This window comes from Carcharodon carcharias, chromosome 10, assembly GCF_017639515.1.
Source record: "Carcharodon carcharias isolate sCarCar2 chromosome 10, sCarCar2.pri, whole genome shotgun sequence".
NCBI classification, from domain to species: Eukaryota; Metazoa; Chordata; class Chondrichthyes; order Lamniformes; family Lamnidae; genus Carcharodon; species Carcharodon carcharias.
In genome coordinates, this window is record NC_054476.1 from 117,220,826 (window position 1) to 117,247,777 (window position 26,952).

General features: G+C 43.1%; 1 protein-coding gene across 1 annotated transcript in view; it reads right to left on the reverse strand.

The window, feature by feature from the left end:
* Nucleotides 1-17,150: 17,150 nt before the first annotated feature.
* The window catches only part of LOC121282962 (GAS2-like protein 2A), a 104,891-nt gene continuing 95,089 nt past the window's right edge, over nucleotides 17,151-26,952 (reverse strand). Inside the window, exon 6 of the mRNA XM_041196808.1 lies at nucleotides 17,151-20,415. Coding sequence (XP_041052742.1) covers nucleotides 18,618-20,415 — 1,798 coding nt within the window. The 3' untranslated portion in view covers nucleotides 17,151-18,617. The remainder of the gene's footprint in view (nucleotides 20,416-26,952) is intronic.

Below are 26,952 nucleotides of genomic sequence, written 5' to 3' on the forward strand. Positions count from 1 at the left end.
TAATCCCTCAGCTAACATCACTAAAATCAGACATTCTTGTCATTACTGTTTGTATGACCTTGCAGTGCATAAATTGATTCTCATGTTTCCTGTATTACAACAGAGTACTGCATTGGGTATATAGCTCTTTGGGATATTCAGAGGTTGTGAAAGGTGCACTTCCAGCATCTAATGAGGGCTTTAGGAACCAGCCTGTCAACAAAAGTGCTAACGCGTCTATCTGCCAATCAACTATGTGATGGTTTCTTTGGTTGATCCAGCAGCTCATAACTGAGAGGATTTAGTGCAATTGTCAAAGGATCAGTCTGAATTCAAAGCTAATTTAGACTCATGCGATATGAAAGTCTCTATCGCTGTCTGATGTCTCTCTCTGTTGGCTGTGAGTGGAATAGATGCAGAAAACACTGGAAATGCTCAACAGGTGAGCCAGGTCTGAAAGAATGAGACATGTTTGGACGTTTCACCAGAGCCTGGGCTGAGATGTGGACCTCTTTCACTTCCTGCCACTTAATATCATGCTGTTCAATACTAGAATAATCCACACCAATGCCAGACTTCTGACATTCAGCCCTGCAATTTTTAATCCTTGGGGCCATAAATGAAATGGTTTTGAGCAATTGCAACAGGTTTGAGTGACACTGCTCCCTCAACTGTGAACAGCGCAGATACCCCACATACTTAACATTTCATAAATTACTACTGGGCTGGGAAATGGGACCTAAAGATCAGATCAATTCTATGGGGATTGTGCTACCTGTGTGGTGTTTTCAGTGCAATGATGTGGTTGGTTTCTCACAGATTGAATGTTTGTTTTGAATTTCATCCCTCGGTCACTGATTCTTGCTGTCACAGAGTTCCATGGTTCCATGCAGGAACACGGGGGCATTTTCCTGCTCCCCAGGCATGACTAATTGCTGCTAAAAATGGAACTTCCAAAAATGCAGCACATCTTTTGTATGAGGCTAGTTACTCAAATCAGTCTGACAATGCTCAAATCCCTTTGTTCAACCAATCAACGTCTACATTGGTCTCCACTCAACAATTGTCTAGACTGACTGAAACGCAGGGGGATGCAGTGGAAAACGAGCAGATCAAGATGAGAAAAGGGGCTTGAAGCTTCTTTAATTCAAGTTGCGTTAATAGTAAACTTGAACATCTGTGAAATGCACATGCAAAATGAGAAAGCATGTGTATCAGGTCGGGGTATAATTGTACAGACAGACTCACTTAATCACCGCCCATATTAAAAGGAAGGCTTGCATCTCTATCACTGCTTTCAAGATCTCAGGATATCCTAGAGCACTTCACAGCCAATGAAAATTTCTGAAGTGTTGTTCACTGTTGTAATTTTAGAACTGATCTAAACTCTGAGGTACATAGGAGTTCCAATCTGTATCAGGAAATCTTTAAATAGGCCACATTAAAACATGCAGAGCCATTTATTCTGATTCTCAGCAGCAGGATTTTGTCCGTAACCAAAGTGACTACAAATATGTAAATTCTCTGACGACAGGATATGTGCTTTGTATCTCCTTCTTCATTCAAAGGTTGATGGGACTGGACTTAAACCCACCAATTGTTGGTCCATTGCCTGGGTCAGGGGCATTATATATTACAGATAGGGGGCCTGGGCTGTTTCTAGTGCAGCTGGAGCATCCTCTTCTGGTGAGGTATGGAAGGGAGTCTCCATGGAACCTCAGCTTGACATTGTGGATCGGCACTGCCACTAGCGTTGCCAACTCTCCAGGATTGGCCTGGAGTTTTCCAGGAATTGAAGATCAATCTCCAGGACACTGCCATGTGCAACCCTGGAGAAAAATCATAGGGACATCAAAAAATATTGTCTTTTTTTTGTAATTTTCTTTGAACATTTCTCTTTATCAAATATAAAGATTGAAAATGGGGGGAAAAAAGACTGTTTGGCTGACAGTCAGGTATTGCCCAATTGAATTATGAGTCTTTTTGCTTTCCAGTTAGCGTAGGAAGGCAGTGCGTCACAAGGATGGATGTGTTGGCCAACTAATGGCTGGAGGGGGAGGAAAGTCATGTGATGAAACCTCCAGGAATACATTTCATCACAGTTGACAACCCTAACTGCCACACAGAGATTTAATAATATTAACATAAATTTCATCCCGTGTTCAATGAAACTAAGCAAACCAGTTAGTTAAATTTTAACCCCTTCACCTCGCGACCCCCCCCCCCCCCAGCCTCACCAGTCTCCCATAGCAACTGCTAAGGAAATTTGGAACCTACCTTTGATACGTTTTAAATAATAGCTGCTGTCTGCGGTGAAATCAGATAGAATTCTAGCCTCTTCAACACCAAATTTTTATAATTAACTAAATAAAATTGTTTCTGTACAACACTGGAGTAACAGCTACTTACAACCTAAGGGATTATCTCACCGTAGACTGACTGATTAACCCCTAAATAATGGGCCAAGTACCGAACCAACATAGCTGTTGTTTGCATTGTGTGTTCTCGTAATGGCATTATGTGGTTTCTCTCTTGGCCAGTATTGTATAGAATCAGCTGGGTGATTCCTGAACTGTAATGCACTCCTTTTCTTGATTATCTGGTCAATGTCTCACTGTTCGTTGTGGGAGTTTGCTGTGTGTAAATTGGCAGCTGTGTGTTACGACAATGTCTACGCTTCAAAAGTACTTCATTGGCTGTAAAGTGCTCTGATATAAATAGCCATTTAGTAGTACAGAACTTGCTGAAAAAAGAGACACAGCAAAGCTTTTTGTCTTGCACTCATTAGGACACTTTGCAAGAATACCAATCTAAGGGGAAAACAATAGTTTATACTGTATGTGAAGAGAGTGTTGAATGGTTGGCAAGTGGACTCTGATTAGTAAAGGCGTTGCCATAGAGAATGGACCAGTGATGTTGACTGACTGTTAACTGCCAACCATTGTTTGAAATTTAAACCAGGTAGCTTGAGCCTGATATCATGAAAGATCCTATATAAATGGACTTTCTTCCTTTATTTCCATTATTTTAATCCCCTAAAATCCAGTCAGAGTAAATACCACATGAGGCATTCTGGCCCACGCTTGATGCTGTCCTAAAAAGGAAGGCTTGAATTTATATAGTGCCTTTCACATTCATCAAAATCTCAAAGCACTTTACAGCCAATTAAGTATGTTTGAGGTGTAGTCACTGTTGTAACGTAGGATATGTGATGGCCAATTTGCACACAGCAAATTCCCACAATCGGGAATGTGATAATGACCAGATAATCTGTTTTTGTGATGTTGATTCAGGGATAACTATTGGCCCAGGATACTGGGGAGAATTCCCCTCATGTTCTTCAAAATAGTGCCATGGATTCTTTTATGTCCAACTGAGAGGACAGATGAGGGTCTTAGTTTAACATCTCATCTGAAAGACAGCACCTCTGAAAGTGCAGCACGCCTTCAGAACTGCAATGGAGTGTCAGCCTGGACTTTTGTGCCCAAAGTCCTGGAGTGGAGATTGAACCAAGAGGTGAGAGTGCTACCAACTGAGCCTCAGCTATCAGAGCGGTCCAATTGTAACAGACTGTATTTTCTAAAAGGGTTCATTTTGTACAATAACCTCTCTGGTCCTCATGAGCAGAAAAGTCAGTGGAAAGTAATTAGGCCATTAACCAGCATGTTCGACATTGCTTGATATGTCAAGAAGCGAGCAAGTCTTACTGAACGAGTAGAACTTCCCATCATTATAAATGCGAGCTAGGAGGGGGAGGGGTGCTCTTGCTGAAGTGATAATGAACAATAAGACATGGATTTTTACCCAGGTTTCTGGTTACCGGTGACTGCTTTGGGGCAAACTAAAGCAAAAAATTGCTGACAAAGAGTTTGGTGTGTAGCAAACTACGTACGTGTTGTGCACTAGTTGCCTTGTTATTGCCTCTCTCCCCCCTCTTCACTCCTACCCCACTCTGTTGCTTGGACTCTGGATAACATTATGCCCAGATCATGTTAAGACCAAAAGTGAATCCAGTTGATCCTGGTGCTGATTAATAGTATCTCAGCAACATTGCAGCTTGGCCTGATTGATAGTAAACTACAGATTTTTAATCAGTGACTGAATTTCTGTTTGAATTGTGCTCATTCTGATTACTAATGAGTATTTTGTGTAATTATTAATCAACCAGGCATAAAGACAATCCCTTGATTCTCCCATTAAAGAACCTACCGTTTAAACACTGAATGATATTATACCCTCACCAAAAAATGCTATCATAGAGTGAAATAAACTTTATTTACATAATTCCACATGCAATTCTGAGTATTTCTTCAAATGAGCTTTAGAAGAAACACAGACAGAAAAATTGATTAATTTATTAGGGATCTAGATCCAGCACAACACAGGGAAATCAGGCTAGGAGAGTGGCTGCTCACCATTGAGAGAAAAAGACAGCTTATTCAACATGATGTGAGACTTGGAGAAGATAAGAGGCTGCAAAAGATAGAAGGAGAGAGGGAGAGCCTCTCAACATGGAGAGACAGAAAGAGAGGAAGTCAGCAAAATATGGAGAGGGGAGAGGACACTCAAGGTGGAGAGGGGGAGAGGACACTCAAGATGGAGAGAGAATGGGGCCACAACATTGAGGGAGAGGAAAGTGAGGAGAGCAAGAGACCACTCAACATGGAGAGGGGGAGAGGACACTCAACATGGAGAGGGAGACAGGACACTCAAGATGGAGAGAGAGAGGGGGTGCTTATTTGCCAGGTTTCCCATGTAGTGAAGCTGTTGTGGCAGCTCCATATAAGGACATGAATGCCAAGAGATGAAGACCACGTCAGATCTAAGTGGCATGTACCGATGCGAGTTCCTGTCATTCAGGCTGCACATAGGAAAAGCAGCCAATTAGAGTTCAGAGTAACAACAGGGCAACATGATTAGATTTGGAAAGGGCTTTTGGCAGATGTTCTGAATTGGAGCTGTGTTGGTTGAGGAACACAGAGAAAAATCCCAAGCTAATGGAAATTTGTAGAGGGAAGGAGAGATGTAGAAACCTAAAGTGGCAGATTGGAGAGAGCTGTCTTCATTGGCCTCCAGTTAGTTGACAAGTATCTCACAGTTTAATTGGAAAATTAGGTTTAAATTCTTGCTATTGATAACATGACAGGAGTGTCCTCAGATGATTGTGCTGCTCTCCGAGAGTCTGTCCCAGCTAGCCTGAGATTTCCGCCACAGGTACTTCTATTGGTGGTGCTCCACATCCTTTGACTAATCTTGTTGCCCTTGGGCTCCCTGCACATCTGGAAACCCATGTTTCTACATTTCAACAGTGATTACGCTTCAAAAATACTGTATTGACTGGGAATCTCTTTGGAACATGCTGATATCATGAAGGTGTTATATAAATGCACATTCTGTCTTCGGTGGACACAAAGCTCGAGGTTAAAGTAGTTATCAGCAGTTACAAATGGGAGAAAAGGTGTGACAAAATGCACTGAGGAGTAAACTTTCTGTGAATTCTTCACTGGACCTTTCCTCCTTTTCTGCAACACCTAACACTGGGTATCTATATAACAGGGCATGATTGATACTGGATGAAAATTAGATATTAATGATGGGGGAGCATACTGGGCAATGGGGAGGTGTTCTTTATCTGTCTTGCTACAGTTTCTGTTTGTGTTCAAATACGCTTGGCAGAAGAACTAGAATTATGCTGATGCTAATTGAACCAGCAAACCCCCACTGCTTAGTTGTGTGTTCCTCTGCCTAAAACTGGAGTCAGACAGACACCATCTCACTCTCTGCCTGCATGACTGACACCGTTCCCTGTTCCTGACAACCGGCTATGAGTGGTACAAGTCAGGAAGTGGCTAACCCTAATGATATTTAAAGGGAACTAATGTTGTCAGGCAAAGGTGGCTGGAGCTTTTGGAGACATTGTTCTGTCAGTGCCTTGTGGGTTTTAAATGTCCTCTAATTGAATATTGGGAAGACCAATGGCCTGTAACTTCTGAGTGCCCTAGCATCGGATTTGGGGGGGTAGCGCAAAGATGCACTGGGGAATCCCTCTGGGAGGTTCCCAGGTAAGGGTTTGCACAGCAATTGCCCAGAAGTGCACACTCCTTCTGGACAATTGCCCTGCTCTGGGAACCATCTGAAAATGTGGTTTAAATCGCAAAACTTCAGACAATTCCACCGAGGTTATATCAAGTTACTCAGAAAAGGTTAGAAGAATTAAAACCTCTTCTAACTTCTGAGTAACTATTGTAAAGATCCAGACTGCCCCCAAGGTACTTCCCCCGAATACCCCCAACCGTCCTCCCACAACACCCCTGACCCTGCCCCCTCACGGGCCTCCCCCATCACCCCGATCCCCCCACCAACCCTCAACCTCCAACACTCCCGACCTCCGATCCCTTACCCCACCAACACCATTCCGGTTCCTGGTCAGTGTCCCAGGGTGGACCAGACCAATTATAACCTTGATATTTGAGCTTCTGATCACAATTCTTCTCCATCACCAAGGCTTCTACCTCTTAACACTGACTGTCTCTTTCCAGCCCCAGCCTTTCTGCTGCTGAAACCATAATTCATGCCTGTTCTACCTCTAGGTTGGACTGTTCCAATGCTCTCGTGGCTAGCCTCCTGCCTTGATCCCTAAATAACTTGAGATCCCTCTAAGCTCTGCTGCCCACATCCTAACTTACACCGTCCCGTTCACACATTACCCCTGTGCTCTTGGTCCAGCAATGCCTCAATTTAAAACTCTCATCCTGATTTACAAAACCTTCTCTGTCCACATTTCTCCCTATCTCTTGAGCCTTCTTCAGGCCTATAACCTCTGAACCTAAGACCTCTGCTCTCCTCCAATTCCCTCTTCAGTATTCCCAATTTTCTTTGTTCCACCATAGTTGGCTACGCCTTCAGCTACCTAAGGCCTAAGCTCTGGAATTCCCTCCCTAAACCTCCCCAGCTCTCTGCCTGTCTCTCCTCCTTCAAGACATGTTGAATCCCACCTCTTTGACCAAGATTTTAGTCACCTGTCCTAATATCTCTTCATGTGGCTCGGTATCAAATTTTGTTTGATAATGTTCTTGTGACTTTTTAACTACATTAAATATGTTATATAATGGCACACTGTTAACAGATTTGAAAGCCTATGTCGTGGCAACTGTAGATCCTGTATTTATGTTGCCTGTCACCTCTTTCTTTTTCTAAATTGCTGCAGGAGGTCTTTGACAGGGGGCCACACTGTCCATTTAACCTCTCCAAGTTGGCCAACTGCCCATGAGAAGCGCTTTTCATGCTGGTACCTCACCAACTGTGTGAAAACGAGGACCCTATACCAAAATTCGCACGGGTCTCACATTCACTCCTCCAATTGGCCCCCATGCACACTCACCACTCGTTCATTTACAGTATGTAGATGAAAATTGCCTCTCTGAATTCACCTCATTTCTGTCACCTCATCTATTTTAGGCCAGCTGCCCCCATCAGTCCATTGGAAATTGCAACAAAATATTGGGTCAAAGCCAAAATGGGCTGTAATCTGGCTATTCAGTTCTTGTATGCAAGCCCCACTCCAGAAACTTGACTTAGTCAGGCATTTTGATGCAGTAATGAGAGAGTCATTTAGGGGGGAGGTTAGGCCAAGTTCTCAACTGTCACAAGACACAAGGAATAGCAATGTGAGTAGACCTTACAGCCCATCGAGTCTGCTCTGCCATTCAATACAATCATGGCTGATCCTGAACCTCAACTCCACTTTCTTCTCTGTCCTCCATATCTCTTGATTCACCGAGAGACTAAAAATCTGTCTATCCCAGCCTTAAATGTATTCAATGATGGAGCATCCACAATCCTCTGGGGTAGAGGATTCCAAAGATTCACAACCCTTTGAATGAGGTAATTTCTCCTCATCTCAGTCCTAAATGATCAGCCCTTTATCCTGAGACAGTGTCCCCATGTTTGGGGACCAGAAGAAACAATGGGCCAAATCTTTCGTGGAGTGGCATTGACCATCGGATTGCCACTCCACTCCTATTTACTTACATTTCTCGCCCACATTCTCCGACCAAGCCTCCTGATAAATGTGGAGCATACCTGCTCCTGGAGCCCTTCCTTCATAGTGCAAGAGCCTCAGGGGAAGCCAGGCCATAACCCCTTTTTACAGCATTAGCTGCTGTATTCTGGTAAGTTTAATTACCCAAAGGCACTTTGATGAGCTAGAAGAGAAGGTAAGTATGTAATGTGAGTGGGTGAGGAGGTAGTGTGGGTTGGGGGTGGGGATAGGAGGCTAGTTGGGTGGTCGGGGGTGGTGATGTGTAGTTGGGGGGTATTCAGGGGGTGAGGGGCAGTTGGGTGATTGGGAGTTAGTTGAGAGGTCAGGGGGTGGGTCTGGTGGTCAGCTGGGGGTCAGGAGGGTAGTCATGAGGTGGGGTGTAGTCGGGTAGTCAGGGGGCGTTGAGGGGTAGTTCAGGAGTAGGGGTTTTCAGGTGGTCAGAGGATGGTCGGGGAGGTATCATGGTGGGGGAGGTAGTCGAAGGGGTCCAGTAGGTAGTCAGGGATCAGTAGTACAGTTACCCAGGAGTTAGAATTGGTTTTAATCCTTCTAACTTTTCCCGGGCAGCTGTTTTGCTAAGTAAGTCAGAACCATCTGAAGTCCCCAACTCTAACTTAGAGTTTCGGAGGGTCCAGGCACTGGATAATTGCCCAACGAAAGTTCAAACTCCGTGGGAAATTCCCATGGAGCCCTTGTAATTGGGACTTCAAGTGGTCCCACAGCACATCTTCTGGGGTAGCTCTGGGGGTACGACCATCCGGAGACCAGAAGATCTGGGCCATTCTCACAGCGCTGACCCTATCAAGCTCCCTCAGAATCTTATATGTTTTAAGCTTTCCTGTAGATAACATAAAAGATCCCATAGCACCATTTGAGGAAGAGTAAAGGAGCTCTCCATTGTGGACTGGCCAACATTTATTCTTCAAATATTACCAAAATCTGATATCGGATTTGAAACGTTAACTCTGTTTCTCTCTCCACAGATGCTGCCAGACCTGCTGACCGTTTCCAGCATTTTCTCTTTTTATTTGAAATTCCCTGCATCCGCGGTATTTTGCTTTTAACAAAATCAGATTATTAGGCCATTATCTCATTATTGTTTAATGGACAGAAGGAGCGATTCTATGCTGGCAATTCTGTGGTCTTCCTGACATGGGGTGGAACTCACGAGTAAAGCACATCAGGAAATTGTTGAGGGGTTGCATGCCTGCGACTTCCTGAGTTGCACTCGCTGAGAGTGTCGCTCTCCACTGGGAGCACCAGACTGCAGAATTACCCCGGTGTCAACAAAACCACTAGAGTTTCAGAGAGACTTGATCACAACATCAGCTACTGGAAGAAGCAGAAAATTCAGCAAGGGTTTTGCACCAGGTTATCCCTGATCCTCACTATAGACTGTTATATATTTGTCGTATACTGTAACCATCTGCTGGTTTGAAACTGAGCAGTTTTATTTGAAGCACTTTCGTGAAAATGTCTACTGACCTTTGACTTCTGGGTGAGCAGTGCATTGGATTCTGGGAAGGGCAAATACACATTTCCAAGCTGCAGAGCTAACAATAAGTACTTGGGTATAAATAATTAGAGGAAATACTGTTTGATCATTAAAATGGTCATTGTTTAGGTTCCTTGGCTTGGATAAAAATAAAGTTTATTATTCTGACTTTTGTTATCTTTTTATTATTCATGTTCAAATTTCATGTTTTCAATTATATCATTAGTTAACAATCAATAGTTGAGACATTTTTGGTTTTAGAAAGAGCACAAATGAAAATTTTGCACAAGTTTCTTTGCACAAAATTCCCCTTCAGAATGACATAGTTTCACACACAATCTGATGAACACACCTGGCATTAACAATTCTCTATCTTGCGTCTAAGAGACTCATGAGAGAGATGAAGCACATGCTTACTTCTGCTTCCAAGCTCATTTTGCCTAGAATGGGTCAGGTCGCACGCATGAAGCCAGAGGCAGTAAATTGAGGGGTGCCACTCCGCATCAACATGGCTGACCAGGTGTCTACTGCCTGCCATTGTGTGTTGGAAGGATTTGCAGGTTGATATGCAACCTGCTTGGCCGCATTATTAAAGTACCTTCCTTGGCCATAAAGTCCTCAAACCTGGAATTTCTGGCTCAGAGACAGGGATGCTACCCAATGTGCCACAAGACCATCAAATTCTTTTTATCTTGTCAAAATAATCATTGCAGGCTCACATTTGTATATGGATCACCTCCAGCGACATTACAACAGATGACAGTAAAGCAATGGAGATGAGGATCAGCGGACATACAGTCAGGAGAAGAGGGAAAGGCATTGAAATAACTGATTTACATGTTTCAGTCCATCCAGCAGCATGAATGCATCAGAATGCATCACCTCGTTGAACAGTTTGGGGCAGGAGAAGGATGCCACTGTCATTGGGTCAAAATCCTGGAACTCCCTTCCTAACAGCACTGTGGGTGTACCTACACCACATGGACTGCAGCGGTCCAAGAAGGCAGCTCACCATCACCTTCTCAAGGGCAATCAGGGATGGGCAATAAATGCTGACCTAGCCAGCGAAGCCCTCATCCCATGAATGAATTTTTTAAAATGTAGGGTGAGGGAGATCCAGGGCTACAAGGACAAAGCCCATCTGAGTGTAATGCTGGTCACAGGGCCGTTTTAATATGCCTGAGGAGTGATGTGAAAAGGGGCCAAATCTCATCAAGAAATACATTTCAGAATTACACCATCTACTGGAACCAGGCAATACACCATCTACTGGAACCAGGCAAGGCAAGACATCTGACATCGACTTTTACATTACCAATACCAACAGCAAGCTTTTACCAAGTTTTATAGTTGTGGTATTCCAAGAATGCAGCATCCTTGACAGCAGCCAAGTGGTCCTTCCTGTGTAACAACATTCAACAGAAAAGGATACCAAAAGATCATGAATGATCACCACTAAAGGACTGTGCATGCAAATCCGCAAATTCCAGGAAGTTACCATGATATCCTTAACTTAAGAGAATGATCGACTCCCAATATTATCAGGGTGATAACAGGTTGAACAATTGGTTCTTCAGAGACTTGGGTTGTTCACTTGAAGTGTAGCCCACGACATTGCCATGTCCCAACCCTACCTCAGCAGGGAATTCCCAATTAAGTGGACTCAAATAGTAGGAGCATTGTAAAGCAAGCATTTGGCTGCTGGAACAATGGCTAAGATGTTTACACCTCACTAGAATGCCCTCTACTCCAGACAGAATTGACAGAGTAATAATGGTGTGTTTACCCTAGTATTCAAAAATTTGAACAATAGGTTAAAGAAGCCATTTCACACTTTTACTATGCAGTGGCTATGCGTGTGGTATTTTCCACTAATAGGGTGCTGCAATCAGTCCATAAAGACATTATGCCAACCACACAATTGAGCAAAATCATGTATAAATTATGTAGTGCAATGCTAGGTATATAAGCCATATGTCCCAGTGACTGGCCGATCAAATCATAGAGTGTGTTCCTTCAGTTGCTTGTAATTATTTAAAATTCTTACACAGAACATAGGAATCGCTGGCTAGGTCAGCATTTTTATTGCCCATCCCTAATTGCCTTGAGAAGGTGGTGGTGAGCAGTCTTCTTGAACCGCTGCAGTCCATGTGGTGTAGGTAGACCCACAGTGCTGTTAGGGAGGAAGATCCAGGATTTTGACCCAGTGACAGTGAAGGAATGGTGATATATTTCCAGGTCAGGATGGTGTGTGGCTTGGAGGGGAACGTGCAGGTGGTAGTGTTCCCCTGTGTCTGCTGTCTTTGTCCTTCTAGATGGTAGTGGTCATGGGTTTGGAAGGTGCTGTTTAAGGAAGCTTGGTGGGTTGCTGCAGTACACCTTGTAGATGGTGCACACTGCTGCCACTATGTGTCGGTGGTAGAAGGACACCTTGTTTAAGGTGGTGGATGGGGTGCCAATCAACTGGGCTGCTTTGTTCAGGATGGTGTCAAGCTTCTTGAGTGTTGTTGGAGCTGCACTCATCCAGGTAGGTGCAGAGTATTCCATCACACTCCTGGCGTGTACCTTGTAGATGGTAGACAAGCTCTGGGGAGTCAGGAGGTGAGTTACTCTCTGCAAAATTCCCAGCCTCTGACCTACAGACCGTACTCAACCAGTCCACACTTGCAAAATTCTGTTAGAAGTGACTCTATGTTTGAACAGTAATCCTGAGTGTGCTAATAGCTACCCTAATAACCAATTTAAGAAAATCAGTCAAGCTCGCAACATGGCTCATTAATACTTGTGAGAAGCATCATACGTTCATACGCAGGGACCGCTGCAAACAAAAAGAATATGTTCAAGACCTACACCATTTTTTACTTATGGCTCCCAGTTGCTTTCTACATTGCAATGCCTCAGCCAATCGAAGTCAACTGTGCCAATCAATCAGCACCCTTTTCACCTGTAGTATAAATTGTGTCATCGTTTGAAATTTGGTATTCTTGTGTTTGTTCTGATGAGTGCAAGATGAAAAACTTTGGCAACATGTCTCTCTTTTCAGCAATATTCAAAGACTTGGGGTAGAATTTTCCCCCCATTGTGGGGGTTGTGCGGGGGCAGCCACAGGCGGATGTGGACCCAACCATTTTATGTGGGCGGGCTAATAAAGGCCCGCGCAGAGTGATGTGCACCCAGAAGCACTGTGCAGGCAGGGGGGCGGGTGGTGAGTCGGGAATACGCTCTTTCACGCATACGTGCAAAAGTGTGCAGAAATCTGTGCCTCAGGGAGATTAGTTTTAAATTTTAACAGTTGAATAAAGTGTTGAAAAAAATTTTATGCCATGAAACTGTCACATGAGCTGGGACATGTGCATTAATTTCAATAAAACTTTTTGAGAAAATTTAAAATCATTCATGAAACCTCATCCCACCCATGGATGAGGTTCCATGAAAAATGTAAAGGCTGCCTGGGCTCTTTGCCTGCCCGCCAACCTTAAGGTTGGACAGGCAGCTCCATTACTTATTTTAATTGTTAGTTAAGTGGCCTTAATAGGCCTTTGACAGTTTGGTTGATGTGCAGCTGACTCGGGTGCGTGCCCGCCAATCTGAAAATCTGAATGATGCGTGATGACGTAGGGACGCACGCCCGACGTCACCCTGCATCATTTTACACCTTGGCGAGCGGGCCCTGCTTCTGCTTGCTGAGTCAAAGATTCTCCCTTTGGAAGTAAGTTTCAGGCTGGAATCTAATGGAGGTTAGGTGATGTATAGATAGAATAGGAATACCTGGGTGTGAGTTATGAGCTAGAATCTAATTAAGGATTCATATGGTTTATATATAGAATAATGAATGCCCGGGAATGAGTTGCAGACTGGAATCTAATTCATTGAGTGTAATTCAATCTGTATACAAGTACTATTTTGATCTTACAATTAGGTTACAGTCCTGTAATAATTCCTGGTATTGTTTTGTTTACTGATGCATTCTTATTTAATTTGGTTTCTATTCTGTCTCTATGTCAACAGCAGCAGTCAGTGATGATGTTTACCTCAGGATTATATGGGAAGATACAGTAGGTAGGGATCTGGTCTGTGTGACTTAATTCCACCGCTGGCTATTCAGCACAAAGCCACAGAAATAGCTCCCCAGTAAGAAATATTTATGGTTTAACTATTTTCCTTTTCCATAAAGATGCTTCCTTTTGAGGCTTGAGACATAACTAGAAGGTTACTGCACTGTAAAGTGTACTTAATTCACCAGGATACATCAGTACCAGTCAGTTGTGCTGATAGAATATATTTCTCCAGCCTCTGGCAGCTTTTGTTCATCAACATTTTCCTGTGAAAACTCAGAAATCAAATTTGCATAGCTTTATTCAGGTAAATTTTAGGTTAAATATGTTCTAAACAGTGAGTCTATGGGGGTCATTTTAGCTTTGAGTGATAGTGTAAAATGGATGTTAGCAAATTGGCAGCCTGGTTTAAACATCTGTAAACACCTGTGAAGAGCTAGGAACTAATTGTTACCTGTTAGTGTTTCAGGGGGCCACATTTCACAGCTGCACTAGAGAGTCATGTGATGTATAACAGAACCAGTTCAAGCTGGTCCTTCTTTTGTACAAAGCAGCATGGTAAATACTAAATATAAAGAGCTCTCATCTTTCCAAGCTTAAAGTGTGATTATTACCAACATTAGAGAATCAAAGGACAACAAGAACACATGGGACCACCATATTGGTAAAGGTAGATTTACAAGTGCCTAAGCCAGCCACTAAAATAAGAAATGGACCATTTACATATGTAAATGAGAGCCCCTTCCAGTAAATTATTTTATTGAGCAGCTGGACCTGCCTCACTTGGAATCTTTAAATGGAGCCTAATCCATCATCATTCAGAGTTATCTTTGGAGGCACAATCATCACCAGCAACTTGGGCATAAAATTTTAATAAGGGCCCAGGAACAATTTCAGGCTGACCTCTGGCCTCCCTGTCGGGGCACACGGTCACCTGAAAATAGTCCATAACCCAATCACTACTCTCTAAAGACAGAAGGAGTGGGCGACAAGATTGTGAAAGAGACAAAGGGAAAGTGAAAGGGGATAGCTAAACAAACAGCATGAGTGAGACACCATACAGCAACAAAGAAACAACATCAACTTGTATTCCTATAGCACCTTTAATGTAATTAACAACCCAAGGCACTTCACAGGAGTCTTATCAAACTAAGTTTGACGCTGAGCCATTAAGAAGATATAAGGGCAGGTAAGTAGGTTTTAAGGACCATTTGAAAGAAGAAAGACTTGCATTTATATAACACTTTTCACAACTATCAGACATCTCAAAGCACTTTAGAGTCGCTGAAGTATTTTTAAAGCACAGTATAGTCACTGTGCTGTAGGAAATGTGGCAGCCAATTTGTGCACAGCAAGCTCCCACAAAGAGCAACATGACGACCAGATAATCTGTTTTTCTTATGCCGATTGAGGGATAAATATTGTCCTGGCCAAGGAGGATAATACCCCTGTTCTTCTTTGAAATAGTGTCATGGAATCTATTACACCCACCATAGGAGGCAGATGGGACCTCAATTTAACATCTTATCTGAAAGATGGCACCTCAAAAAGTGCAGCAATCCCCCAGTCTGTTAATTCACTCTTGAGTTAGATACAGCCTCTTACGTTCTGGATTCATCCTTTTTGTACCTTCTCCAATGAATCTATATCCTTGGCTGACCTGAACTGTGCGCAGCGCTCCAGTTGTGGCCTAACCAAGGTTCTATACGAGTTTAACATAACTTCCCTGCTTTTTAATGCTATTCCTCTATATAAATGAACCTCAGTGCGTTGTTTTTTTTTATCTTCTTGTTAACCTTTGTTGCTACCTTTAGTGATTGTCTATTTGCTGCTGAGATCCTTAGCTTCTATTCCATTTGTACTCTTATTTATTCAAATAGTTATGTGGCCTCCATATTCATGTTATCAAAATGCACCACCCCACACTTATCTGTATGGAAATTTATTTGCATGATTTCCACTGGCAGGAGAGTTGGTAACCAGAAGGCACAGATTAAAAATATTTGGCAAAAGGACCAGCAGTTAAATGGGAGAATTTTTCTTATGTAGCAAATTGTAATGATCTGGAATTCACTGCTTGAAAGCATGCTGGAAGCAAATTCAATAGCAGCTTTCAAAAAGGATTTTGATCAATACTTGGAGAGAAATTTGCATTGCTATGAATAAAGAGATGGGGAGTGGAACTAATTGGATAGCTCCTTCAAAAGGCACAATGGGCCAAATGGCCATCTCCTGTGTTGTATGATTCTATTCTACAATTTCTTTCACCTTGTTGCTCCTTTAAAATGTCTGCTGCCCTGTAAATCCAACTTCTGTGTTGCTGTTCAGCCCTTTACCATTATGACTGCATCATACTGCCTCAGACCAATGAGGGATGGGCAACAAATACCATCACTTGCATCTAAAGATCGAATAGTATAAAGCAAACCTGCATGTGAAGGTGACAAATGGGCAGCCAAATCTTCAGGCCAGGTGAATGAGCAACCTCTGAATTCTGGCTTGACATCCAGCAGGATACTTGAGTGCCCCACCCCCACCCCCGCCATACTGGAAATCCATGGGAGTTGGAAACACTTTCCCATTATACGAACTAGGCACCCTATCAAACGGAGAAGGGGTGTTTGTATTATAGCCTGTCAACTGTTAATGTGCCTGAAATATCATCCACTACTTCACGCTATTGTGCTAGGGAAGTGAGTGAAGATAAAGAAATGAACAAGTATAGGAAGCACACGGAGTGGGTTGGTATAAGTCTTTGAAGAAGCACAGGGTCAGGTTAGGCTTCTATGAGGAGGGCAGGGACTACCCACCAGAACATAGCAGTGATGGGTTGAACCACGATAAAGGAGCTTACCATGACCGGCATAGACTGCAGCTACATTATGAGGAACCAGGGAAATTTTAGAAGAGAACGACATCAAAGGCTAATCCAGCATTAAAGCTAAATCCAGCCAAGTACTCCAAATTGAGCCAAACGTTCCTCAAAGCACAGTAGGCCTCTTTAAGAGAACATTCTCTAGGGACTTACGACACTGTGGGCAATTGTATCAAAGCAATGCTACACTAGTTTCTTAAAACATTTTTTTGAAGTATATGTTACTTTTACTCAGGACGTTTAAGGAAATGTGAAGTTGGGGGCTCAAACAGATCTCACAAATGTTTTGGAGTGATTTAATTGGTTTTCTTACTTGCCTGTTAGTGACTGGTAATCTTAATAATAAAATGAAGTAATTTGATTGCTCGGTATCCTGGTGCCTACTCATTCCTGATTGTTACTTACTGCACAAGCAAACTGCATTTGATGCAACAATTTAGTTAATAGGATATTTAATTACCAAAATGACAGGTAAGCCTTCATTTCAGCTAATGTACGAACGGTGCCTGAGATGTGATGCCCTGGAGTTCGATACTTTTAAGTATAATATCTTTGAAAGACAACACCAACTTAACTGGCAGGAGGGCATTGTTGCAACGTGACAAGTTTACATAGGCAGTGCCCATTACAAATGCAGGCATAAGAATTTGTAACAGAAAAGCCAACTGGAGGTGTTTGTTAAAATCCCATTAAAGCACACATATGTTTAAGTGAAAAGTCTCTTTATTGAAAAAAATTATGATTGTCTATTCCTCTTCCAGAAAAAAAATTGACTGCAAAAAAAATTATCGAAGACAAGGCAACAAAAATAACTTCTGATTAAGATTTGGATACCATAGAATTGAAAGTCTCTGGGTACGTGGATGGGAGGACTCAGTGAACTGGGGAACCATTTTACCAAGAAAAAGGAATTGTGAATCCTCAGCTGCTTTCCAATCAAGAACGATGTGCACTCGATCTAGCAAAATCCTAAGTGTATTAATAACAACGTCACACAGAGCACAAGAGGACATCCGCCCAATAACCACAGCCATTATCCCAGACTATGTTAACACTCAGCATACAGCTTCAGTATAACCTCCTTTCATTTGCATATCTTGGGATTAGGGCATTCATCACTTCGAGCTGGTTCCGCTATTCAATTATCATGGCTGATCCGTATAATAACTCATTTACTGCCATGCTTCTGTAACCTTTAATACATCTACCTAACAAAATACTATCAGTTCCCATTTTGAAATTTTCAATTGAGCCGTTGTTACCAAGAAATAGTCAACTAGAATTGTGAATCCTTAGCTGCTTTCCAATCAAGAATAATGTGCAATGATGTCAATTGACAGTTTTTTGGAGGAGAGAGTTCCAGATTTCCATTACCAATTGTGCAAAGGAGTGTTTCCTGACATCACCCTGAATGGCATGACTCTAATTAAAATGTACTCACTTACATACTTTAGTGTTCAATTTGCCCTGGCCCACACTTACTGGTAAGTCAGGAGTGGGCTAGAGATCAAGGTGTCAGACAAAGAACCAGTCCACTGGTCACTTCAGATTCTTATTGAAATATAAATACAGGTGATAAATTAGGATTTAATATCCAACAATGTGCGAATAAAAAAACATCAGAAATGATCTGATGAGACAAGGTTTAAAAAAGATAGCAAATTCCAACCATCTCTATAAAGGTGACTTAAGTTCATTATAATCATTAGTGAATTTATTTGTAAACAAGTTAAAAAAATCAGAATTTGTAAACAATTATTTTAGGAACCCAACACTTTAATGGAGTCAGTCTAAACTGATCATGTTATAAAATAAAGATGAATAAATATGCAATTCATGATGCCTCTCAATTCTTGAGCTTCAAATATTTTACCACATCTGATTGAGATTAGTGCCATCTTCTCTATTAGGTATAATTAGCATTAAATAGTGCAATTTTTATGGTTCTTGTTTTCTTGTACCTTTGTTTATGCAATTATCATCGCATTTAACTTCATTAGAAAACTTGTTTGATTTCAGTGACAAGTGGATTTTGCTGGACTGTTTCTCTGCCACTCAATTAAGTACTGGGATTTGAAGTATTTGTTTTGAAGAATGACCCACACTGAAATATTGATGGCCTGCAAAGAATTGCTTGAGGACAAGATATTTGTAACTATTTTTTTCAAGCTTTTAAACCCAGGATTCTTCATCTTCTTTTCTTTGCTCAGTGTCCTCTAGGATGGATTGTTGTACTGCAGTTCTGCCTCTTGGTGAGACACTGTGCTGAGAAAGATCTTCTCCTAAACGATTTTCCTCAGGTTTTGTGAAATACAAGGTTGGGATTTGTTTTCCCTGCCCTTTAGACTTTGAAATCTTGCTGTTGGCTTTGAGGAATTTGTGGGAGTTTCCAGATTTTGTCATACCTTTTAATGTTTTATCTGCCACTCTGTAGGATATCGGAGTGGGAATTTTCGATGGCTTCTTTTCAGGTCTATTATCACGTCTGGGGCGTATTTTGGGCCGAAGCTTCAGCTTGTAGATGGAAGGGACTCTCTCTGGTTTTTTTAGTGACCGCTTTTGCCTCTCTTGTTGAACTCTGACTTTCTGGAGAGTGCAGGGTGGATCTGACCATTCCAATGATGAATTGGTTTCAGATCCTTCATTTGTGGACTTGGAATTCACCTCAAGAGCATTCATAATATTCTGAGCAGGCGTTGTATGATTTTTCATACTGCCCAGATTTGTGTCCTTTAAGCCATTGTTATCTTGGTTGCTTTGAACAGGCGCTGATCCAGCGTATCGTTCATTTTGTACTTCAATTCTGTTGGGAAACAGTTTACTGGTTTCAACGGAACCCAAAGCTGCCGTCTGTAGATTGGCATTAGCATCAGTGAATATCATTTTTGGTGGGCTCTTTGCTATCCAGTTCTCAATGTCCACACGGTTGAGCTTCTGTGTTCCGCTAACAAGTTCAGAAAGAACAGCATTAAAACTGCTGCCATTCTCAGTCACTTTTATTGACCGGGTTGAAGCCACATTACTGAAGCTGCAAGGTCTATCAACGTAATCAAAAGGACTGGTTGCATCTGGGAATGAGGAAACTGAACACTTGGATGAACTGGGAGAGTCGAATCTTTTAAATTCCTTCTGTTTTGAAGAACTAGACAAACTGGACACTGAAGCAAATGCATTGATCCCACTGTACTCCAAATTGTCCTTAACTAAATCCACCTCTAGAGCTTTCATATTGGATGCAATTTCATCTTCAAGGCTTTTGTATAGTTCTGACTCTTGTGCAGGATTAATGGGTGGAGGTGTGAATAAACACAGCTCATCCTTGTCATTTTTAACACCTTTATTGTTGTTGTTATTTATGCTGAAAGGGTCTGGAGTCCGTGACTGAATCTGACTTTTTTGTTGAGTCAATTGTTTTGCTCCATCAGTTAAAGGTTTGCTGATACATTTCATTTCTTGCCGACAGCTTTCTTGCCAGGTACCAGCTGGGCTAAGAAGTCGATGAGTTATTTGACCTTTCTCAACTCTCTTCTCAGTGTCCTGAATGATTGAGAACTTACTCACTCGGACAGGTGCAGGCGAATTACTCCTTGCTGAACCTTTGGAGATCCTGGAGGTCATTTCTGAAATAGGTTTGAGTGTCTGTGATAAAGCACTAGTGCTCTGTTTGTTCTCATTTGAGTTACTTTGGTCCATTTTGGACTCAACAAACTGGGCATTAGTCCAAGTCCGGTTCAACCTGTTGTCTGATTGTTGAGGAACAAGAAGTTGACTTGGTACTTTCTTGGTGTCCATTGTAGGCACAATGGTGCGTTTGCTCTCTTGAGCTACAGGATATGGTTTTGAAGATACTGGTAAAGTCCTGTTCCTCTCTCTCCCTGTTCTAGCTGCTGTAGTAGTGTTGGAGTTGGCTCTGGTGCTGCCAACATTGACTGACATCTGGTAAGAAGGAGTAGGTGTCCGATCTTTTTGCCTAAATCAGAAACATTTCCATTAGTAGAAAGCCAAAAAATATGTAATTTGTTTTCCTTGTGATTAGCTGTGATAATTGTTGATTAAGAATGTGGGTAGAAACTGGTCCACCCTGCATTTCTTTTCCCCGAGTGGAAAACGTTGGGTTGGCAAAAGAAATCAATTGCACTGTACAGTGGCCAATACTGGATCTGGGCCTGTGTTATAGACACTGCTATATTGGTGAAAGCAGCTTTTCAGGCATTCTGGATGACCACCTAAAGCTGGTGCTAACCCTGTGACAGAGGTAAGTGAACAGTATAGTGCCGACCTTTCTCAATGTCCTCTGTGGCTACCAGAGAATTGTGTAAGAATTTTTTAAAAATAAATCAATCAGTAATGGTTGCTGTGAAGCCAAGAGAAGCTGGAATGCCTTCTCCCAGCTCTATAGCATGGTGCACTGCACGAATATAGCATCTGGATCAGAGACAGACAGGCATGCTTTTTTATTCTTTCACGGGATGTGGATATCACTGGCTAGGATATTGCCCATCCCTAATTGCCCTTGAGAAGGTGGTGGTGAGCTGCCTTCTTGAACCGCTGCAGCCCATGTGGTGTAGGTACACCCACAGTGCTGTTAGGGAGGTAGTTCCAGGATTTTGACCAGCAACAGTGGAGGAATGGTTTGGAAGGTGCTGTCCAAGGATTCTCGGTAAGTTGCTGCAGTGCCTCTTGTAGATGGTACACACTGCTGCTACTGTGCATCAGTGATGGATGGAGTGAATGTTGAAGGTGGTGGATGGGATGCCGTTCAAGCAGGCTGCTTTGTCCTGGATGATGTCGAGCTTCTTGAGTGTTGTTGGAGCTGCACTCATCCAGACAAGTGGGGAGTATTCCATCACACTCCTGACTTGTGCCTTGTAGATGGTGGACAGGCTTTGGGCAGTCAGGGGGTGAGTTACTCAACACAAAATTCCTAGCCTCTGACCTGCTCTTGAAGTCACGGTATTTATATGATTAGTCCAATTCAGTTTCTGATTAATGTTAACTCCCAGGATGTTGGTAGTGGGGGATTCAGTGATGGTAATGCCATTGAACATCAAGGGGCGATGGTTAGATTCCTTCTTGTTGGAGATGGTCATTGCCTGACACTTGTGTGGTGCGAATGTTACTTGCCACTTGTCAGCCCAAGCCTGGATATTATCCAAGTCTTGCTGCATTTGGACATGGACTGCTTCAGTATCTGAGAAGTCGGAAATGGTGCTGAACATTGTGCAATCATCAGCAAACATCCCCACTTCTGACCTTATGATGAAAAGGTAGTCATTGATGAAGCAGCTGAAGATGTTTGGACCTAGGATACCACCCAGAGGAACACCTGCAGTGATGTCCTGGGAACAATGTATGAACCTTTCTCACCACCACATCTATAACCTAGTGCCCCCATCCACCCTTTGCCACTCCATCACCCCTCAGTGACCTACCTTCGGGCCACTGCCAGTGAGACTACAACACCGTCCATGTATGTCCTGTCCAGAAAAAGCAGGACAAATCCAACCGGCCAATTACCTTCTCATCAGTCTACTCTCGATCAACAGTAAAGTGATGAATGGTGTCATTGACAGTGCTATCAAGTGGCACTTACATAGCAATAACCTGCCCACTGATGCTCAGTTTGGGCTGTGCCAGGACCTCTCAGCTCCTGACCTCATTACAGCCTTGGTTCAAAATGGGTAAAAGAGCTGAACCCAAGATGGGAGGTGAGAGTGACTGCCCTTGACATCAAGACCACAGTTGACCGAGTGTGGTATCAAAGAGCCCTAGCAAAATTGAAATCAATAGGAATCAGGTGGAAAACTCTCCACTGGTTGGAGTCATACCTAGCACAAAGATTGTGGTTGTTGGAGGTCAATCATCTCAGTCCCAGAACATTGCTGCAGGAGTTCCTCAGGGTAATTTCCTCAGCTCAACCATCTTCAGCTGCTTCATCAATGACCTTCCCTCTGTCATTTTGTCTGAAGTGGGGATATTCGCTGATGATCACACAATGTTCAGTGTCATTTGCAACTCCTCAGATACTGAAGCAGTCCTTGCCAATATGCAACTAGACCTGAACAACATTCAGGCTTAGGCTGATATATGGTAAGTAACATTTGGTCCACACAAGTGCCAGGCAATGACAATCACCAACAAGAGAGAATCTAACCATTGCCCCTTGACATCAAAGATATTACCATCTCTGAACCTCCACTATCAACATCCTAGGGTTACTAGAAACTGAACTGGACTAGCCATATAAATACTGTGACTACAAGAGCAGGTCAGAGGCTGGGAATTCTGCGATGAGTAACTCACCTCCCAACTCCACAAAGCCTGTCCACCATCTACAAGGCACAAGTCAGGAGTGCCCTCCTTAACAGCACTGTGGGTGTTCCTACACCACATGAACCGAGGCAGCTCAAGTAGGTAGCTCACCACCACTTTCTCAAGGGCAATTAGGGATGAGCAATAAATGCTGGCCTTACCAACAACACCTACATCCCATTGAAGAATTTTAAAAAAGGTAAGTGGCCTATTATTAACTTTTTCAAATGAGTGGGTGTGTCAGGAAATGGCAGTTACATGAAATTATTCAAATAAGGCCTTTGGCCCTATTTTGGCTCTGTCTCTTGGTTAGGTTGTGTTGTGCCAATATGGAGCCAGGAAGTAAACCCAGGGAAATCTCCATTTCTATAAATGTCAAGGGATGATATAGCTGGGGTTTCGATGCTGCATTTCCTGACTGTTTATAGGTACATGTGAAGTTTAGAACTTCAGAGCAAACAGAATTCCAATTTTACCATGCTGACTATTCAGAGTCCAACTATCTACAGTTCTGATTAAGCAGTATTCTAATTACCACCAAAGTTATACTATCAAAGATGTCTAACAATGATAGCTGAATGAAAGTGTTGCTCAGTTGGTAGCGCTTTAGGCCCTGAGTCCAAAGGTTGCAGTTCAACCCACACTCCAAACCTGAGGCTGACATGCCAGTGCAGGACTGAACAAGTACCTCTGCCTCTTTGTGCCCTGATCTCGTGAATAGAGGCAGGGCTGGTGGGTTGATGGACACTCATCTTCCTGTACTGCCCCTGTCGTGCCCTCAGCGAAGCAGCTGTACAGTGGGGGGGTACTGGGATCTGCGGGACAATTTCAGTCCTGGTTTGGAAATTCTGGAACAACCCAGCCAAAGAGCATCAGGCAACTAGTAAAATGACTTTCAATATGATTCCAATCTTTAGCTGGAACTTTACATTCTCTCCCCTAGCAGCTGGTCAGTGGCCCATCTTCCTGCCCCTCCTCCCCACTAGATAATGCGTGTCCCATTGATATCAATACGGTGCAGTCCCCACCAACAATGTACAAACTGTCTGACCTCAGAAGTCCCAGCACTTCAGTTCTTGTGCTCCACCATTACTTCAGCATTGAGGTGGAACCGCAAGTGTTCATGTGCTATAAATCACAACTCAAAACAAAGCAATACTTTTATTTTAAGTGTGTGAGATTGTAGAGACATATCTCACATGAGACAAATGGGTGATCACAATTGCAGAGTGTAATGGCTTTATCACATTATTCATCCCATCTGCTCCTTATTAATCAAAACAGATATTTAACGGTTAGAAAAGGTACAGGGGCTATAAATTTGCTGCCAGAACGTGAGCAGAGATTTTTTAGAAGCTTGCCACTCCAGACAAGCTCTGTCAGGGACTCAGTCCACATTCAGATTCCCATTCAGAGAATACCCTTAATGGATTTGGGCTGTCTGTCATTCTGAAGTCCCACAATGCTCTCTGGCAGGGGGAGAGGACACCTTTCATCTGGAAATCTTTAGACATTCACAGTCTTCACTTCTGTCTCTAATTATATCTTATACTCATCATGATACTTTTGAGAGAATGGGGTGCATGAGTTCAAGGCATCACAACACAGCACAGGTCAGGAAACTGATGCCAACACAAGGCCAGAGAGGAAATGAATAGCAACGCACTGGCACACCAGGAAACAACAGCATCACAGCATTGCCTGGAGCACACATGGGAGCTTGGTCTCATCTCTTCCGGTTGTAGCCTATTTCCTCCATTGATTTGACATTTTATTAACAGAATATGTGGTGTCATGAATAATCGTAATCTCACAGGGAAGTAGTCAGCTTCCTGGAAAATAACCTGTTCCTGCCTGTAAACTGTATTCAATCAGAGTCCAATCAAGATTCATTTTAAAAGAGAAATACCCTCCTATTGAAAGTTTCATTCTTTCATAATGTCACAGTCTAAATTCTGTCACAGATAAATGCCCATTAGCAGTCAGATGAGAAGGCATAATTAGCTTTAACATCTTGTCGGGATGGGTTGTGTGGATAATATGGTTCTATTACCTTCATGCACCACCTTTGTCAAAAAGAGAGATGTGGGTATCAATCAGAATAGCACCACTTTACACTCAACATCTACTTGTAGTGATGTTCCTGTAGTAAGGCACCACGGAAACACTATGTCAAGTCTTTCTCTTCAGGAAGGCTAATACAAAGACTGCCCTGCTGCTTATATGGGTTCCAAGTGCACTAGGCACCCAGGAGGTCAACTAGTGGACATGGATAAGAAAGTATCTAAAAGGCTAATGAAACATTTCCCTTTATGTAAAGGGGAAATACAAAGGAGTGGAAGTTAAGTTACAGTTATCTAAAGTTCTGGTTTAGCTCTGGGCACTGTACCTGAGGAAGGAGTTACCGGCCATAGAAGGAGTACAGCAGTACACCAGAATGATACCAGTGTTAAAGACGTTGAAATTATGCAGACAGCTTTCATAGACTATGGGTGGAATTTTCCCTTCATGAGACTAAATGTGGTGGCGGGCAGTTTCAGCAGCGCCCAGCCCGCTGTCCGGAATGTTGGGAACCAACGCCCAATTCTGCGCTTGGGGGGTCATTAGTTATGTACAGGTGCGAATCCGTCTGAATCACCCGGCGTGTTTGGGAGCTGATTTGTCCACCCGCCATCAGCTGGTGGGTTCGAAGGTCCGGGCACCATATTTAAAGGCCAGTCCAACACAATCTCACTCTCTCCAGCCCACCAGCGATGTCTGGCAGCCAGAAGAGGAAGGCCGAGAGCCTCAAGAAGAAGGCAGCACCCCGCTACATGGGACAGGCCCTCCAGACCTTGATCAGAAGGGTGTAGTTGCAAAGGCCTATCCTAGGGATGGCTTCAGGAAGCACAATAGCCTTACCTCTCCGGCCTGGGAGGCCATCTTGGAGCAGATCACCATTCTCTTCAGGAAACAATAGCCTAGTGGTATTGTTGCTGGACTAGTAATCCAGAAAACCAGGGGAAGGCTCTGGGGACCCAGGTTTGAATCCCGCTGTGGCAAATGGTGGAATTTGAATTCAATAAAAATCTGGAATTAAAAGCCTAATGCTGACCATAAGATCATTGTCAATTGCTGTAAAAACCCATCCGGTTCACTAATATCCTTTAGGGAAGAAAATCTGCTGTCTTCACCTGGCCTGGCCTACATGTGACTCCAGACCCACAGCTATGTGATTGACTTTTAAATGCCCTCTGACCTAGGGACAATGAGGGATTGGTAATAAATGCTGGCCAGGCCATGAACACCCACATCCCATGAATGAATAAAAATAAACTTATTTTGTACTTTGGAATCCTCTTATTTCGAGGTTAAGCTTTCCTACCATTCAGTGATAGTGTCTCACTGTGAGATTCACATTCCCTTGTGTGAAGTCAGGGAGATGTGTTTAAATCTTTATTTGTGTGATGTAAGCGTTTCTAACTCTTCTTCAAGGAACACCATTGAGTGAGGGCAGCTCATCAGCATTGATACTCGAGAGGCATTTGTGTCTCCTCAGTAGCAGAAGAAAAGTTCTGCATGGGAGGAAGAGATCCCTAGACATGTCTGCATCTCAGTCACAGCAGTGTTTACATCATTAGATGGTGGCGATGGCTTCAAGTCTTCTCTTGCATCGCTCTTGTTCCTAAGCGGACTCTCAGTTCACAGGGTGAACTCACTCACAGGGCCCCACGGACCAAAGCAAAGATCATGGCATGGTGAATCATGAGGCCAGAAGGCGCAAGTATGAATGTGGGACCCATTCTTGCTGCAAGTTGGTGGACATCCCCTAAGTTGAAAGTAAATGGCCTTGAGGGTTAGGAGAGAAGTGGCCATATTCTCTCACTTAACTTCACTCTTCTTGGAACCTGTCAGTGATTAACATATCACGGGCACGTCTCCCACATCTTCCTTCCTCCATGGTGTGATCACACTCATACTGACCCTCTACAGCCTCATGAGGTTCCTGGGCCTCCAGATCTTCGTCCTCCGATGAGCTCTCATTATCCTCCAGTTCACCCTCTAACAGGGGTTCACCTCTTTGCATTGCCAGGTTGTGAAGGGCGCAGCACACTGAGGTGATGCGAGAAACCCTGTCGAGAGTGTATTGGAGTGAGCCACGTGAAATGCATCTTCAGAAGCCCTATGGTCTGATCTATAAGGGAGCGTGTGGAGC